Source organism: Aquarana catesbeiana, linkage group LG08 (assembly GCF_042186555.1).
Source record: "Aquarana catesbeiana isolate 2022-GZ linkage group LG08, ASM4218655v1, whole genome shotgun sequence".
NCBI lineage: Eukaryota > Metazoa > Chordata > Amphibia > Anura > Ranidae > Aquarana > Aquarana catesbeiana.
Window position 1 is genome coordinate 28,566,042 of NC_133331.1, and position 17,578 is coordinate 28,583,619.

The 17,578-nt window shown below is 48.1% G+C and overlaps 1 protein-coding gene across 1 annotated transcript in view; it reads left to right on the forward strand.

Moving 5' to 3' along the window:
• Nucleotides 1–2,944: 2,944 nt before the first annotated feature.
• Nucleotides 2,945–17,578, forward strand: part of HMX2 (H6 family homeobox 2) — a 100,147-nt gene continuing 85,513 nt past the window's right edge. The window contains exon 1 of the mRNA XM_073597599.1: nt 2,945–3,022. Coding sequence (XP_073453700.1) covers nt 2,945–3,022 — 78 coding nt within the window. The remainder of the gene's footprint in view (nt 3,023–17,578) is intronic.

Consider the following 17,578-nt stretch of genomic DNA (forward strand, 5'->3'; position numbering starts at 1 on the left):
GTCCCTTCACCAGGATATATTCCAGGACCTGCTTCTTAAGCCCCATACACACTATCAGATTTTCTGCTGATTTTTGTTTTCAGATTTACCAAAACCATGTAGTGCAAGGGCCTGCCTGATTGCATACAAATTGAAACTCCTAAGGTTTGACTTCATATTACATGGTTTTGGTAAATCTGAAGGAAAAAATCAGCAGAAAATCTGATAGTGTGTATGGGGCTTTAAGCTTTTTGACATAAGGCAACGGTTTCTCGAGTTTGGAACAACTTCCATCTATTTTTCTGTTTACACATTCTGAAGGTTCTAATAGGTGGTTTCAGCCTCATCTGACGTCAGCTTCAGGCATACCGTCCTTCAGGTGGCTCTTTGAGTCAAGGCAGTTCCTAGTTCTGTAGTTTTTTTCTTGTGTCTGTTTGTTAGCTGTGTTGTCCACCCCTCATTTGGACTGCTTTTGGACAGCCGGATCCCATGCTGAGCTGTCAGCCGCGGCTTTGCTGTGGAGGTGGGTGCAGAGTACACATCTGACAGCGGAAGCCCCATAGTAAGTCTATGGGTGACGTCACTCCCCATTGATTTCACAGCTGTTGTTGGCTGTGTCCTCTGCAGAGCTTCTGCCGCTGGAGACCGGATTGGATCGGCTTCAAGAAAGGTATGTATACTGATTTCTTCTTTACAGAGCTGGATAGGTTAGTGTTAGATCATAGATGCCTGTAGATGCAGGGATTTTAGTGTTAGGCTGGACTCTCACTTTAAGGCTCCCCATGGGTCAGTAGGGGCCCCATGAGAGGCTGCATATGTGTCACAGAGAGCAGGGGACTGCGGGTGAGAGGAGCAGAGAAGGCAGCTGCGGCACCCAGGGATGCCAATGTATGTGGCTTCAAGATTTTTTTTTTTCAGCCAGATCCTTCGGTGCTGCCCTCTTGCATTGCCAGCTAGGCAGCCACCCACAGTGACCTACCCACACCAGGGAGCCAGCCAGCCACAACAGTGTACCAGCCAGCCACAGAGGACGCGGGAGCCAGCCACAGAGGACGCGGGAGCCAGCCACAGAGGACGTGGGAGCCAGCCACAGAGGACGCGGGAGCCAGCCACAGAGAACATGGGTGCCAGCCAGCCACAAAGGACACGGGAGCCAGTCAGCCAGCCACAGAGGATGCAGGAGCCAGCCACAGAGGGCGCAGGAGCCAGCCACAGAGGACGCAGGAGCCAGCCACAGAGGGCGCAGGAGCCAGCCACAGAGAACATGGGTGCCAGCCAGCCACAAAGGACACGGGAGCCAGTCAGCCATCCACAGAGGATGCAGGAGCCAGCCACAGAGGACGCAGGAGCCAGCCACAGAGGACACGGGACCCAGCCAGCTACCCACAGAGGATGCGGGAACTAGCCAGCCACAGAGGATGCGGGAACCAGCCACAACTACAGTACCCATAGTTAAGGTAAGAGGAGTGCTAATTTTATTTCTACTTTATGAGAGGTTGGGGCAGGGGTGAGAGTCATGGCACAAGGAGGGGGTCCTCTGAGGACCAGAGTGAATGAAGGTGTTCACTGTACACTCTGTTAGAAAGAGGCCCCCCTCCAGGTCCCATTAAAAAAAAGTCAGAAGTTGTACTTTGTGCAAAATGTAGAGGCGGGGTCAGGGTCGGGTCAAGGCCAGGGCCAGGGTGGGTCATGGGCAGGGGCCTGACAGGGGGCTCTTGCTTTATTTGGTCCGAGGGCCCTGAGTGTTGCCAGTCTGCCCCCTGGACGGATGCAAATGTGGACAGAGTGCGAAACCCTCATACGCTCAGATCGAGGATTAAAGCTGCATTATACAATTTTCTTATTCAATTTCCTATAGATTTAACTTCAACTATATAGTACAAGGGCCTGCCTGATTACATACACATTAAAATTGCTTAGGTTTGACCTCATATCATATGGTTTTGGTAAATCTAAAGAAAAATTGTAAAAGAATGTTGTATAATGTATGGCCAGCCTGAGTGTGCGAATGATGACAGAAGAATTTAACGTGAACAGGGAAACAGCGCGGCAGGTTCTAACAGAGGATTTTGGAATGAGAAAGATTTCCGCAAAGATGGTGCCTTGAATCTTGACAGAAGATCAGAAAGATCGTTGTCTTCTAATTTTTTCTGAACTTTTGAAGAATGCAGAAGTGTTTGATAGGTTTATTACCGGTGATGAAGCATGATGTTTCCCGTATGATCCGGAAGCCAAATTCTGAAGCATGCAATGGAAAACAAAGAATTCACCTCACCCAAAGAAAGCATGCATGTCTCATTCTCAGTTTAAAACCATGCTGGTGTGTTAGGGGATAGTTCACTACGAGTTCATAGAACTACAAGGGGACTACTTTGAAGGTGACAACAGCCGCTAGTGTATAGGTGCTGAAAGCAAATTTTTTTTCTTTACAGTCCATTTCGGGAATGAATTTGTCACATCTCTTATATAAGGAGCTGTGCATTGTGTGTATACCAAGCCTCCTCTGTGCCTATGTGTACAGTATGAAAAGAATTGTGCAATATGTGAATACTACGCCTTATTTGTGCCTAGATGTACTGTATATAAGGAGCTGCACATTATGTGACTACTAAGCGTTATTTGTGCCTAAGTGTACCGCTGCTGCGGCCACCCCCTATTCATGCGTCTGGCCCCTTTCGGGTTACCGGGCGCATGAATTACAGCACCAGGGGATTTTTTTTTTTGAAGCACCTGATTAGAGCCAGAGGCTCTAATAGGCTTCAAAATAGGGTGGGCTCGGGTCACAGAGCATGCGACCTGGAGCCCACCCAGGTGTGTTACAACAGCGAACGAATGTTCGCTGTTGAAACACTGATTCTCAATCCGGCAAATCAGAAGCGGGTGTGAGACCCGTTTTCCGATTGGCCCAGAAGAGAATACTCCCTATTGGCCACCGAGGAGGAGGGAGAAAACAGAAACCGCCGCCATGGAGAGCAGGAGTCAGGAGTGCGGGTGGCTGCCGCCACCGAGCAGGGGGAAGTCGCTGGTGATGGAGAGCAGGAGAGTGAGAGGCCACCGCCGACGAGCAGGGGGAAGTCGCTGGTGATGGGGTAAGTGCTACCGACCAACTGACGAAGGGGGGGTTTGGTGGGGTGGCATAATGTTTGCCCCCCAAAAAAAATTTTACATCAGCCACCACTGTATATAAAGAGCTGTGCATTTATCAATACCAAGCCTCATATTAGGGTGACCAAACTGCCATTCATGGACACCCCCCCAGCATGCACTGGTCAGTGACGCCACAAGGGGCCGGTACCACCATGTGACGTCGCCAGGTGGCCCCACCCCTTACCTATTTAAGAAATATCACTTGGCTTACAATGCAGTCGGTGGGTGGCCGTGCTCGAGAGCAGAGTTTATATGCAACTTTAGTGCCTTAGATAGAAAAAGCATTTCTTTAACCACTTAAGGACCAGAAGGCCATTTTTTGTGATACGGCACTGCGTCGCTTTAACCAACAATTGCGCAGTTGTGTGACGCTGTACCCAAACAAAATTGATGTCCTTTTTTTCCCACAAATAGAGCTTTCTTTTGGTGGTAATTGATCACCTCGGTGGTTTTTATTTTTTATATAAACAAAAAATAACAAAATAAAATAACCAATATGTTTTACTTTTTGCTATAATAAATATCCCAAAAAATTTAAAAAAAACAATTTCTTCTTCAGTTTAGGCCAATATGTATTCTTCTAAATATTTTTGGTAAAAAAAGAAATTGCAAAAAGGGTATATTGATTGGTTTGCGCAAAAGTGGCAGCTGGGGGTGACGTCAACGGCAGGAGGTGGGAAAACAGGGCTGGCTAACGCCCACGGCTCCTCCTTTGTGAAAGCGCCCAACTAGGAAGGGGAGGGGGCTTTATCCGCCTCTTGCTGTGTTTCTCCAGGAGAGGCAGGGCGCTGCACAGCGTGCCAGGATGACGTCATCAGCAATCGATGCAGCAGTTCTCTGCATCAATGCAGAATCGCAAGCGGCTGTGTCAGTTTCATTATTGGACACTGTTCTGTCCCGGAATATAGGTGCACAGGACCCGAGACAGACCTGCAAAATGCGGGACTGTCCCGGGCAATTTGGGACATGTGGTCACCCTACCTCATATATGCCTATGTGTACTGTATATAAGTATGTGCCTTGTGTGATTTTCCAACCTCATTTTTGCTTATGGGTACTGTACCTAAGGAGCTGTGCATCATGTGATTACTAGGGTTGTCCCGATACCGATACTAGTATCGATATCAGTGCCGATACCGAGCATTTGTGCAAATGCTCCAGATGCTTAGTCGGATACCTGGACACTCAGGGATGATCGGTGAGGCGGCGGGGGAAGTTATAATTACCGATCTCCCTGTGTGGCTTTCAGTAAAGCAGCTGACAGCTGCTTTTCCTCCTCTCCCCTCCGCGGCTTTTAGCTGCTTTATTGAAAGCCACACAGGAGGATCAGTGATTGTAACTGCCCCCACCTCCGCACTGATCATTCCTGAAGGTCCCCTGTATCCTCCTCCAGCTCCCCTTTGTGTCCTCCTCTGTGCTCCTCTGTTCTCCACTCGTCCTCCTCCAGTCCCCCTCTGTGTGCTCCTCTGATCCCCCCCCCCGTCCTCCTCCAGCCCCCCTCTGTGTGCTCCTCCGATCCCCCCCGTCCTCCTCCGGTACCCCTCTGTGTGCTCTACCAGTCCCCCCTTCCCGTCCTCCTTCGCCCCCTCTATCCCAGATCTTTCAGGATGAAGAGCGAAGGAAGAAGCCAGTAAATCTGTCATTTTCTGGCTCCTTCCTTTTCAGAATGCACAGAGTCAGTGATCATTGACTGTCCATTCATACCTGAGCATCGTAAACTGTTTACGATGCTTCAGTTTATGAATGGAGAGGAGCCGCTGTCTCCTGTCCATTCATTTTCAGTGCAGCTGAGGCTGCTGAGAAAGGGACTGGGAAATCTGGGTTATCAGTCCCTTTCCACACCTCAAAGGGGAGATGTCAGGGACCTGTTTAAACCCCTGAAATCTCACCGAAGCCCCCCTACCCCCACACATGGTGGAGTAAAAATTAAAAAAAAAATTAAAAAAAGGAAACATAAAAAATACATATTTTAAAGTAAAATTGTAAAAATAATAAAGAAAAAAAAAAAAAGACCAAAACAATGAAACTGACTGCACCCCCCCCCCCCCCCCTCAAAAAAGAGAAATCATTGAAAAAAAAAGATATATATATATATATATTGTAAAAAAAAATTAAAAAACAAAATTGTAAGAAAAAATAAAATAAAAAGCTACTGACACAGTCCACGCCTCATTAGTGCTGCATACTAGTGCCACTGTCACATGACATTAAAAAAAAGTATCGTAATCGGTATCGGCGAGTACTTGAAAAAAAGTATCGGTACTTGCACTCGATTTTAAAAAAGTGGTATCGGGACAACCTTAGCGATTACCAAGTCTCACCCGTGCCTAGGTGTACATTGTATAGGGAGCTGTGCATTATGTGTATACCAAGCCTCATCTGTGCCTATGTGTACTGTATATAATATAAGGATTTGTGCATTATGTGAATGCCAAGCCTCATTTGTGCCGTACGGTGTATTGTCAGCGATCCCTCCAGCATCCTGTGTTGGTATGGTAATGATCCCCAGGCACTGGGAGCTCGCTGTGACCTTTCTCCCTGAACATATTGAGTGCTCTTGCGGTAATAAAGAAGACACCTAAATTAAGGAGAAATGCAGGAATCTGTAAAACATCCCGTTAGTGTCTGAGACGCAGCCTCTGGCCGCCTCATAAATTTATGTGAGCGGAAGAGGGAAGACTTATAGGTGAGTTTAGCCGTATTTTCCATGGGAATGGCACCTTCCAACCATTATGCCGGTATTTATTTGATTCTGAAGGAGCACAAAAGCCAGCTCCACAAATAAAGAAGATTGAGGAGCCGCTGGTGAGTGGCGAGCTGGCTTTAAACCCTGAATGAGGTGTCCGCCATTGACTTACTGTGTCCAAGTGCCATTTGTACAGTGTGAGAAGTGGGAGTATTTCTCCAGGCTGTCAGCGCTCACAGCGGAAAGTGTGCGTGAGTGATGGCGAGTGAGGCGGCAAGCCTGACTACATCACTCCCCGACTTCACTGTACCAAATGTATCAATCCGGCACCCAAACTTGGCAGCCACTGAAGCCCTGGATGGGAAGTGGACTTGTGTAGCCTAACTGTACTGCCTCTTTTTATAGTGTAAAGCGCTGTGCAAACTGCTGGCACTATATCAATCCTGCATAAAAATAATCATTTCTCTCCATGCAGCCTTGAGATTTACACAGCTCTACCAGCAGCAAAAGCAGGCTGCTGACCAGGGGCGGCTTGTCCAATAAGGGCGCACGAGCGCTGCCCCCCCCCTCCCCCTATCCATGCGTCAAGCCTCTTTCAGGACACCGGCGCATTGGATTCCAATGGCTGGTATTTTGAAGCACCGATTAGAGCCAGAGGCTCTAATAGGCTTCAATATAGGGTGGGCTCGTGTCGCAGAGAGTGTGCTCCGACCCCACCCAGGTGTGTTACAACAGAGAATCAATAGTCGCTGTTGTAACACTGATCCTCCTCCTGGCCAATCAGGAAGTGGGGTAATGTTATACCCAATTTTACTTCGTCAAAACATTGTTACCCTGACTAGTCTGAGGCGCTCGACCAAATGCTTATGACTCAAAAAATGCTTGACAGTGTATAGAGGTGGCTGGATGTAGAACTCCGACAAATGTATGCATTGGTCATACGCTAAAGGTGACCATACACTCTCCAATCTGGTTGTGTCCTTTAGAGCTTCCATAACAATTGAAGTGCAAAGGCCTGCTTGATCTGATACAAATGCAAGGAATTGTTTGTTTGTCTTCATAGTCTATATATTTGAGCGCTCTGATGTGGACCTATATGGAGCTAAGGAGAACTAACTATCCTTCACAAGATATGTCTCTCCACTAGCCACCGCTTTCCATGTGCATTTGTGTTTGTACAGACTGTGTTTCACCTTTTTAAAGCTCTGATGAAGAGGTTATCCTCGAAACGCGTCAGCCATCCTTTTAGCACTTGCACTTGTTTGGGCATGTCCCACTTGTGATACTACAAATGTACATTTTGTAACCCCCCTTCACAAAACGTAGTAGGTTTATATCTCTTACTTGTATGTATTTTATTGCTTATGAATAAACTGTATGATGTGATGCCAGTGTCTGATCACACGCCTTCCATCCATCCCTCCCACACAATCAGGAAGTGGGTTTTGACAACAGTCACCCGATTGGCTAAAATGACAGGCAATCCTTTTGGAGACCTAGGAGGAAGAGGGGTGGAGATGGAAGCCGCCATGGAGTAGAGGACTCAGAGCCGAGCCACTGCACAACGCTGCCTGCCACCCGCTATGATGGGGTAAGTGCTGGACCAACCGGCAAACAGCACGCGGGGGGGTGCCACTCAGGGGGAATTGTGGTTGTTTGCCGCCGCCCCCCCGCCCCCCCATAAAAAAACAGCTGCCCTGACCAGGGGCTGACTGGCAACTTTTGGCCCAGGGGGCAAGTACAACCCAGAGGCCCATGGTGCAGTGACTTAGCCCCCCCCTCCCTCTCTCTCTCTTCCTTTCCCCCTCCTGACCCCCATCCCAGGCTGTAGCTCCGCTCCAGGTACTCTCTGCTCACCAGGTGGGTCGGGATGGACAGCGCCTGCTGTACCGACTCCGGGTTCCCGAACTGGCCAGCAGGGGGCAGCCAGGGGAGGAGAGCCTCCGGCAGGGCATGGAGCTGGCCTCTGCTCGGACACAGTGTACACTATCCATGCTGGGGGGATGGGGGAGCCCACCTTCTTGCTGTCCTCATCCTCATCCCACACTCGGTAGGACACCGGCGGGGACTTTTTGCTTCTCTTCACCAGGAGGTCTTTAGGCATGTCTGCGGAAGAAGCAGTTCGGTCTTTTTATGGAGAGTCAGAGCAGCCTGGGGAGAAATTGCCCCCTGGCCCAGTACGCCCCTACTGCTGACCTGACTATTCACTACTAATGTGATACAGCTTGGTTACCTCTCTGCTCTCCACCTGTGATTGGACAGTGAAAGAGCAGCAGCACACCGATGAGTGCATTCCTGTACTGACTATGCAGCACAACTGATTGGCTTCTAGTGCTGGCCCTGCCTCTCCCAGCCTCTCCCAGTCAACTGCACATGGGGTTGCAGAAGGCCGATATAAGGATAGGTTTTGATCAGTGACATATGCTCCATGTGTGCAATGTGCATGGTACACACTGGCTGCAAGGGATGTGGTGCCCACTGTGGCCTCACACAGTGCACAACAAATATGGGGGAAACCCCATTCTGTTCCCTCTTCTGTGCTTTTCTCAGGCAGCTGCAGCAGAGATGCTGTTTGTGTATGCCATGGAGGAAGGGTTCTAAAGGCCGGAGTGGGGAGTGGGGGGGGGCAGGACTGTTATTGGCTTTCCTCTGTTCTGCTTCTTCCTGGACTCCTCACAGTCCTCAGGGTACTGCAGCTCCAGGTCTTTTTCGCCTTCTCTTATTACTTGATCCAGTAGGCAGGGCTATGATTAGCTGTAGCTTAGTCCTGTCTACTTGACTAGGGTATTAAAGATGATTTGTCTCCATTCCGCTCTGACCATTACTCCCCTTATAAATAAACACATGACCACAAGCTGGAGTTAAATGGCCATAGCAGCCTTATATTAACAAACTATGTACGTAACAGGTAAATAACACATTAAACCCAGTTTTATTGGAGCCTTAAGGTCCTGGTAGGCATCAAAGAAGAAGAAGATACCTGCGTCCAATTTAATTAGGTCTCCAGCCGCCACACCACCGACTCGGAGACAACCAGTTGCAGATACCAACTACTGGGAGCCATATCTCAGACGGGTCCCTATCAAGTATATGTTTGCCCCATACTAACCTACCAGGACCTTGTACCCCGCCAGACCTAGTAGGCATCAAAGAAGAAAATACCTGTGTCCAACTTAATTAGGCCTCCAGCTGCCATACCACTGACTCGAAGACAACCAGTCGCAGATACCAACATACCAACTACTGGGAGCCATATCTCAGATGGGACCCTACCAAGTATATGTTTGCCCCATACTAACCTACCAGGACCTTGTACCCTGCCGGACCTAGTAGGCATCAAAGAAGAAAATACCTATGTCAAACTTAATTAGGCCTTCAGCTACCACACCACCAACTCGGAGACAACCAGTTGCAGATACCAACTACTGGGCGCCATACCTCAAACGGGTCCCTACCAAGTATATGTTTTCCCCATACTAACCTAACAAGACTTTGTATCCCACTTGCTGCCATGATGAAGATCTACATCAAAACAAAAGCTCCCTTAAAAAAGGAGGGGGGAGGGAACCCCAGAACCAAATTCAGAACAAGAAAGGGGAGGGAGGGTGGGAATTTTTTTCCCAACGCAGCTTCCCTCCGGCTGAAGACCTCCTAAGACCCCTGGCTTGACTACTCCCTCTAGCTTCACCCATTCCAAGCCTAGACACCAATCAATTAAGTCCCACAACTTATATTTCCTAGCAGACTAGGCTGAAACTTCTCCTAGACCCAAACCCCTTTAACCCCTATAATGCCGGCCCTCCGTCCATGTCTTTTCTCTCCTTTACTTTGGGCCTCACTGGACCATGGGGATAAGAGAAGGAGGAGAAGAGCCAGAGCTGCAGTTCCCTGAGAACTGTAAAGAGTCCTGAGAGAAGGAGAACAGGGTAAGCAGTGCAGAGGAAGGCTGTTTGCACTGTGAGACAAAGAGAAGTTCACTTAAGCTTCTTTCACACCATGCAGATGCGAAGGACTGCATATGTAAATAGGCTGCCCTATGCCTGAGAAACATGCAAAAAACCCTTTTTGAAACATCAAGCTGTGCCATGTGGCATTTGCAACATCATGTGTTTTTGGTACAATTAAGGTTGGGGGTACCATTAAGAAATAATGGCACCCCTGCACGTCTACTAAAGGCCAGCACATTTCTGTTGCATTGGGAAAGTACGTGATTTTGCGCCTGACACGCACAAAGTCAGAACCTAGTCCTACAATTGCACTCTGTACTCGGGGTCACTACTGACCTCTAAACTCTGCATCACTTACTTTTGACCCCTAAATTCCATAGTAAGTGACACAGAGGTCAGTAGTGATGTAGGGGTCAATTGTAGGGAATGTAGGAGTTTAGAAGTCAGTAGTAACGCAGAGTTCAAGGTCAGTAGTAAGTGACCCAGAGCTCATAGGTCTGTAGTAAGTAATGCAGAGTTCAGGGGTCTGGAGTATGTGATGCAGAGTTGAGAAGTCAGTAGTGACACAGAGGTCAGTGGTAAATGATGTATAATTCAGAGGTCAGTAGTAAGTAACGCAGAGGTCAGGAATAAGTGAAGGGTTGCCAACCGTTTGTAAATTTACGGACAGTTTGTAAAAATCAGCCGATTTACAAACTGTCAGTAAATGTACGTTAAGCGGCTGCCCAGGTAGAATTGGACAGAGCGCGGGCAGCCTCGGATGGGGGGGGCATGCATGCGGTGATGTCCTGGCGCTGCTTGGTGCCTTTTGTGAATTACTGCAGGGGGAGTCGGGGAGCTATCGGCTGCCACCTAACTGGGACTGTCTAGATGACTGGATGTGGATTCGTGGACTGTGGAGGAAAACTTGGATAGACAGGACTTAGGGGCAAGTCGGTAGCGCTGCCGCGCACCCAGGACTGTGTCACTTACTGGGCGACTAGACATAGAGTCGTGGACTCTGAAGAAAAACTTGGAGAAGAGGACAGGGGTGGTGATGAGAGGAGCTGCCCGGAGGACCGCGATTGATTGCCCCGTACCCGAGCAGCAATGGAGATTTTGTTTTCACCATCTGTGTCCCATTACAGAGATTTCCCTTTGCTTCCTGTGGCATAGTCAAACAGGAAGTGAGCAGAAAACCCTGCAAAGTAAGGGAATTCCATGAGGAGCCCCAGGTCTCCAGAACTAGTGTCCCCATTGGAAGATTTCCCCTCTATTATTTTTCTGGGGACAACCCAAAATTTGGGGTGTTCCTTTACTTTTATTTTCAATGATAATGGTAAACAGGACAAATAGAGAGGGTGAACCTCCCTGATGGGACATAGACAGCAATAGAAACTGACAAGGGTTATAATCCCTCTCTACTCTATCCAAAACTAAAAAAAAAAGGTTTTGCCTTTAGTTATACTTTAAGCACATTGCTAATTGCACCAGCTACACGTTTGTAGCTTGAATATTGATATTTGCACTGAAAATTGTCATTTTGGCTAACTTTTTCAACTGTCAGTAAAAAAAATTGTGTGTTGTGTTTTTGTGTTGTGTCAGCAAATGTCACTTTAGGGGGTTGGCAACCTTAACCCAGTGTTCAGGGGTCAGGAGTAATTGATGCAGAGGTCAGGGTTCACTAGTAAGTGATGCAGACATCAGTAGTAAGTGATGCAGAGTTCAGGGGTCAGTAGTAAATGACAAGGAGTTCAGAGGTCAGGAGTACATGATGCAGACTTCAGGGGTCAGGAGTAAGTGATGCAGAGTTTGGGGGTCAGGAGTACATGATGCAGACTTCAGGGGTCAGGAGTAAGTGATGCAGAGTTTGGGGGTCAGGAGTACATGATGCAGACTTCAGGGGTCAGGAGTAAGTGATGCAGAGTTTGGGGGTCAGGAGTAAGTGATGCAGAGTTCGGGGGTCAGGAGTAGGTGATGCAGAGTTTGGGGGTCAGGAGTAAGTGATGCAGAGTTCGGAGGTCAGGAGTAAGTGATGCAGAGTTCGGGGGTCAGGAGTAAGTGATGCAGAGTTCAGGGGTCAGTAGTAAATGACAAGGAGTTCAGAGGTCAGGAGTAAGTGATGCAGAGTTTGGGGGTCAGGAGTAAGTGATGCAGAGTTCAGGGGTCAGGAGTAAGTGATGCAGAGTTCAGGGGTCAGGAGTAAGTGATGCAGAGTTCAGGGGTCAGGAGTAAGTGATGCAGAGTTCGAGGGTCAGGAGTAAGTGATGCAGAGTTCGAGGGTCAGGAGTAAGTGATGCAGAGTTCGAGGGTCAGGAGTAAGTGATGCAGAGTTCAGGGGTCAGGAGTAAGTGATGCAGAGTTCGGGGGTCAGGAGGAAGTGATGCAGAGTTCGGGGGTCAGGAGTAATAATGGGCACAGCAGGTGTGCAGACCTGGGAATACAGCTGAGATCTCTCACCAATAAAGTCTCTGAGGTATAAAAAACGGTTAGATGTGAAACTATCAAACATCCACCAAAAACGAATATATATCAATTTTGGGTGGACTGACCCTTTAAGAAGAAAGTACGGCCCTCACTAGAAAAGTTTCCTTCTATGGTAACCCCCGTGCCACCGGTATCTGTTCACAAATTCTAATATGTCATAGCTGTGTTAATCATAAGCAGTATTCTCTGGGCTCTGCTCCTGCATAAGCTGTGCTGTCTGTTAGAATTCAGAAGCATTATACCAGTAGCTGCTTTCCCATTACAAGGGAAGTAGGTAAAAGTGTTAATTGGTTGCATTTAGTGTTTTTTAACAGCTCATTTGAAAATTAACTGCTGGTTTTTAATGAGAGTGGAGTTCTTTAATTACAGGCTTGAAGTAAACAAGCTACAATGAGGTGAGCACCAGGCAGCCGCCTCTGTATAGGGATTGATAGCAAGGAACGCTGACTGATCCCTGACCTCTATAGATTGGAGTCCCGGGACACAGCTGCGCTCTGCAGACCGGTCAGCTGAAGAGAAATTGAAAGCCCCAATGTCATCGTCATCAATAACCCTTCCGAGGGTGACTGAGAGACAGCCTGTGCACACAGCACCACAAACACCCAGGCTACATGTGTGACCAAAACATGGATCAGGAGCACACAACTCCAGGCTACATGTGTGACCAAAACATGGATCAGGAGCACACAACTCCAGGCTACATGTGTTATAGACAACAGATCAAGGACACACAACTCCAAGCTACATGTGTTATAGATAACAGATCAGGAACACACAACTCAAAGCTACATGTGTTATAGATAACAGATCAGGAACACACAACTCAAAGCTACATGTGTTATAGATAACAGATCAGGAACACACAACTCCAGGCTACATATATGACCAAGGACAGATCAGGAGCACACAACTCCAGGCTACATATATGACCAAGGACAGATCAGGAACACACAACTTCAGGCTACATATATGACCAAGGACAGATCAGGAACACACAACTTCAGGCTACATATATGACCAAGGACAGATCAGGAACACACAACTTCAGGCTACATGTATGACCAAGGACAGATCAGGAACACATAACTCTTGCCTACATATGTAATGCACAACAGATCAGGAAAAACTCCAGCCTACATATGTGACTGAGAATGCATCAGGAACACACTACTTCAAGCTACATGTGTTATGGGTAACAGATCAAAGACACACAACTTCAGGCTTCATATGTGACCAAGGACAGATCCGGAACACATAACCCTTGCCTACATGTGTAAAGGCCCGTACACACGATCGGACTTTTTGACAACAAACATGCAAATAAGCTGTTTTGAGGCAACATCCGACCGTGTGTACTCTCCATCGGACAAACTTTTTCGATTTTCATCGGACTTTTGTTGGCTGTGCAAACAGACAAACTTTCCGGCAACAAAAGTCCGATGGAGCAAAGTCCGATCGTGTGTACACAAAACCATCGGACTTTTGTACAAACTACAGTACCTGCCCGCGAGGATGTTTCCTCTTGGCGACAGGGTACTGTACATCTCGCGCTGGCTGCAATAGGAAATACACATTTTCCTATTGCAGTGAGCGCGAGAAGGAATTCCTCTCCAAGAGCATACCAGGCCCTTAGGTCTGGTTTTAAGGGGAACCCCCTACACCGAAAAAACGGCATGGGGGTCACCCCCAAAATCCATACCAGACCCTTATCTGAGCACGCAGCCCGTCAGGAAAGGAGGTGGCAACGGGCGAGCGCCCCCCCTAGTGAACCGTACCAGGTCGCATGCCCTCAACATGGGGGGACGGGTGCTTTGGGGCAGGGGGGCGCCCTACGGCCCCCCACCCCAAAGCACCTTGTCCCCATGTTGATGATGACAAGGGCCTCTTCCCAACAACCCTGGCCGTTGGTTGTCGGGGTCTGCAGACGGAGGGCTTATCGGAATCCGGGAGCCCCCTTTAATAGGGGGGCCCCCAGATCCCAGCACTCCACCCTATGTGAATGAGATGGGGTACATCGTACCCCTACTCATTCACCTGGGGAAAAAAAGTGTCAATAAAAAAACACTAGACAGGTTTTTAAAGTAATTTATCAGGCAGCTCCGGGGGTCTTCTTCCGACTTCGGGGGTCTCTTCCAACTTCTCTCTCCGGCCTCTTCTCCCGTTGTCCGGATCTTCTCCCACCCTCCAGCCTCTTCTTCCACTCTCCGGCCTCTTCTCCCGCTCTCCGGTTCTTCTGCCGGGTTCCTCCGCCTCATGCCTATATAAGTCGTTGTGCACCTCGCACACAGCATTACAGCGGGAGAGAGCGTCGTGTCAACATCAGGAGAACACCGGAGGGAAGAAGACGACGGAGAAGACCGGGCCATCACTAGCATAAGAGCGGCAAAAGAGCAGAAGATAGCGGAGGAACCCGGCAGAAGAACCAGAGAGCGGGAGAAGAACCGGAGAGTGGGAGAAGAACTGGACACCGGGAGAAGAGGCCGGAGAGAGCGGAGGAGAAGTCGGAAGAGACCCCCAAAGTCGGAAGAAGACCCCCCGGAGCTGCCTAATAAATTACTTTAAAAACATGTCTAGTGTTTTTTTATTGACACCTTTTTTCCCCAGGTGAATGAATAGGGGTACGATGTACCCCATACTCATTCACATAGGGTGGGGGGCCAGGATCTGGGGGCCCCCTTATTAAAGGGGCTCCTGGATTCCGATAAGCCCTCCGCCCGCAGACCCCGACAACCAATGGCCAGGGTTGTCGGGAAGAGGCCCTTGTTCTCATCAACATGGGGACAAGGTGCTTTGGGGCAGGGGGGGCCACAGGGCTCGGATAAGGGTCTGGTATGGACTTTGGGGGGGACCCGCACGCTGTTTTTCCAGTGTAGGGGGTTCCCCTTAAAATCCATACCAGATCTAAGGGCCTGGTATACCCTTGGAGGGGAACCGATGCCGTTTTTTTATTTAAAATTTGGCGTGGAGTTCCCCCTCATGATAAATACCAAACACCTGTCAGCAATGCTTGTCGCTCATCGCGAAAGGAAAGAACACGCAACTTTAACCTACATGTGTAATGAATAACAGATCAGGAAAACACAACACCAACCTACATGTCTGACTGAGAATGAATCAGGAAGGTCTATTAGTGACCGAGAACAAACCAGCAACACCCAACTCCAGTCTACATGTGGTATGGATAACAGATCAGTAACGCACAACCACAGCCTACATGTGTGACTAAAGCCTCATACACACGCTTAGATTTTTGGATGATCGAACGTTCATTTTTTGTTGCATGCTAGTCTCATGTTGAAAGTGAAGAGGTTACTCACCATTCAAAAAATTTCGTACGACAGAATTTAACTTCAGAAGTGATGTAATGTGTTGAATTGTTTTGTATGTATTCTTTAGTTTCTGAACATGCCTAGTCTTGCTCTTACAATTTTTTCGTACGAAAACCGTACTAATGAAACGAAAATCAGACGTTGAGTTCACTTCTGACAAAAATTTTATAGTCTGCACATCCAGCTTTTGTCTGACAAAAAAAGCGAAAACGGCTGTCGAAAGCACCGGCTGTCGACAGACAGCTCGTCGTACAAATTTTTCCATCCGATTTTTGTATCATGTGTATGAGGCTAGAATGGATCAGGAACACACAACTCCAGTCTACATGCATGACCAAGAATGGGCCAGAAAACACACAAGTCCAGCCTACATGCATGACCAAGAATGGGCCAGAAAACACACAAGTCCAGCCTACATGCATGACCAAGAATGGGTCAGAAAACACACAAGTCCAGCCTACATGCATGACCAAGAATGGGCCAGAAAACACACAAGTCCAGCCTACATGCATGACCAAGAATGGGCCAGAAAACACACAAGTCCAGCCTACATGCATGACCAAGAATGGGCCAGAAAACACACAAGTCCAGCCTACATGCATGACCAAGAATGGACCAGAAAACACACAAGTCCAGCCTACATGCATGACCAAGAATGGGCCAGAAAACACACAAGTCCAGCCTACATGCATGACCAAGAATGGGCCAGAAAACACACAAGTCCAGCCTACATGCATGACCAAGAATGGGCCAGAAAACACACAAGTCCAGCCTACATGCATGACCAAGAATGGGCCAGAAAACACACAAGTCCAGCCTACATGCATGACCAAGAATGGGCCAGAAAACACACAAGTCCAGCCTACATGCATGACCAAGAATGGGTCAGAAAACACACAAGTCCAGTCTACACTTGTGGCTCAGAATAGATCAGGAACACACATTCTAGTCTACATTTTTGACCGATGATGGTTCAGGAACACACAACTCTTGTCTACATGTATGTGCGAGAACAGATTGCACATGAATGTAAACATCCCTTGTAATAGAAAAAAGTATGGCCCAGCAATTGTATGGAGACGGATGGGGACCATCTTCCCCTCACTCGTCTCCATGCACAGCTAAGGTCAGGATGCGATCGCCTCCGCCGTTGCCGACAGGTCCGGTAAGGCGCGGAGCGCACCGGATCGCAGCGGGAGGGGGGCCCCCTGTCCCGCTGCCGATAAAAGTGATCTCGTGGCGAATCCGTCACAGAGACCACTTTTATCTTGTAGCAGACTGCCCGCTGAAGAAGGTGATACCGGGGTTATGGCAGCTAGCTGCTGCCATAACAACGACAACCTCCTTCAAACAGCCAACGTAAAACTGCGGCGGGCGGTGTGTAAGTGGTTAAGGTGTGCCCAGGCACACCTGGCACACCCCCTGCACACGCCTATGTAATAGGAACACACAAGTCCAGTCTACATGCGTGACCAACAAAGAACCAGGAACACACAACTCCAGTCTACACGTGTAAATGAGACCAGTTCAAGAATATACAATTTGAGCCTACATGTGTGGCAGAGAACAGATCAGGAACACAGAACTGTGTTCCTGAGCTGGAAAAATAATGGTGGCCACACAAAATATTGACACTTTGGGCCCAATTTGGACATTTTTACTTAGGGGTGTACTCACTTTTGTTGCCAGCGGTTTAGACATTAATGGCTGTGTGTTGAGTTATTTTGGGGGAACAACAAATTTACACTGTTATACAAGCTGTACACTCACTACTTTACATTGTAGCAAAGTGTCATTTCTTCAGTGTTGTCACATGAAAAGATAGAATAAAATATTTACAAATATGTGAGGGGTGTACTCACTTTTGTGAGATACTGTATGTGGACGCCCACTAACAGGCGCTACCATGATGGATCTGAAATGACAAGTGCTCATTAAATCTAAGGACTTATTCTTGCTGATAGTTAGAATCTTTAATATTTGCAAACAAAATGAAGGTTTCTTATTTAGAATAATAAGCTGTC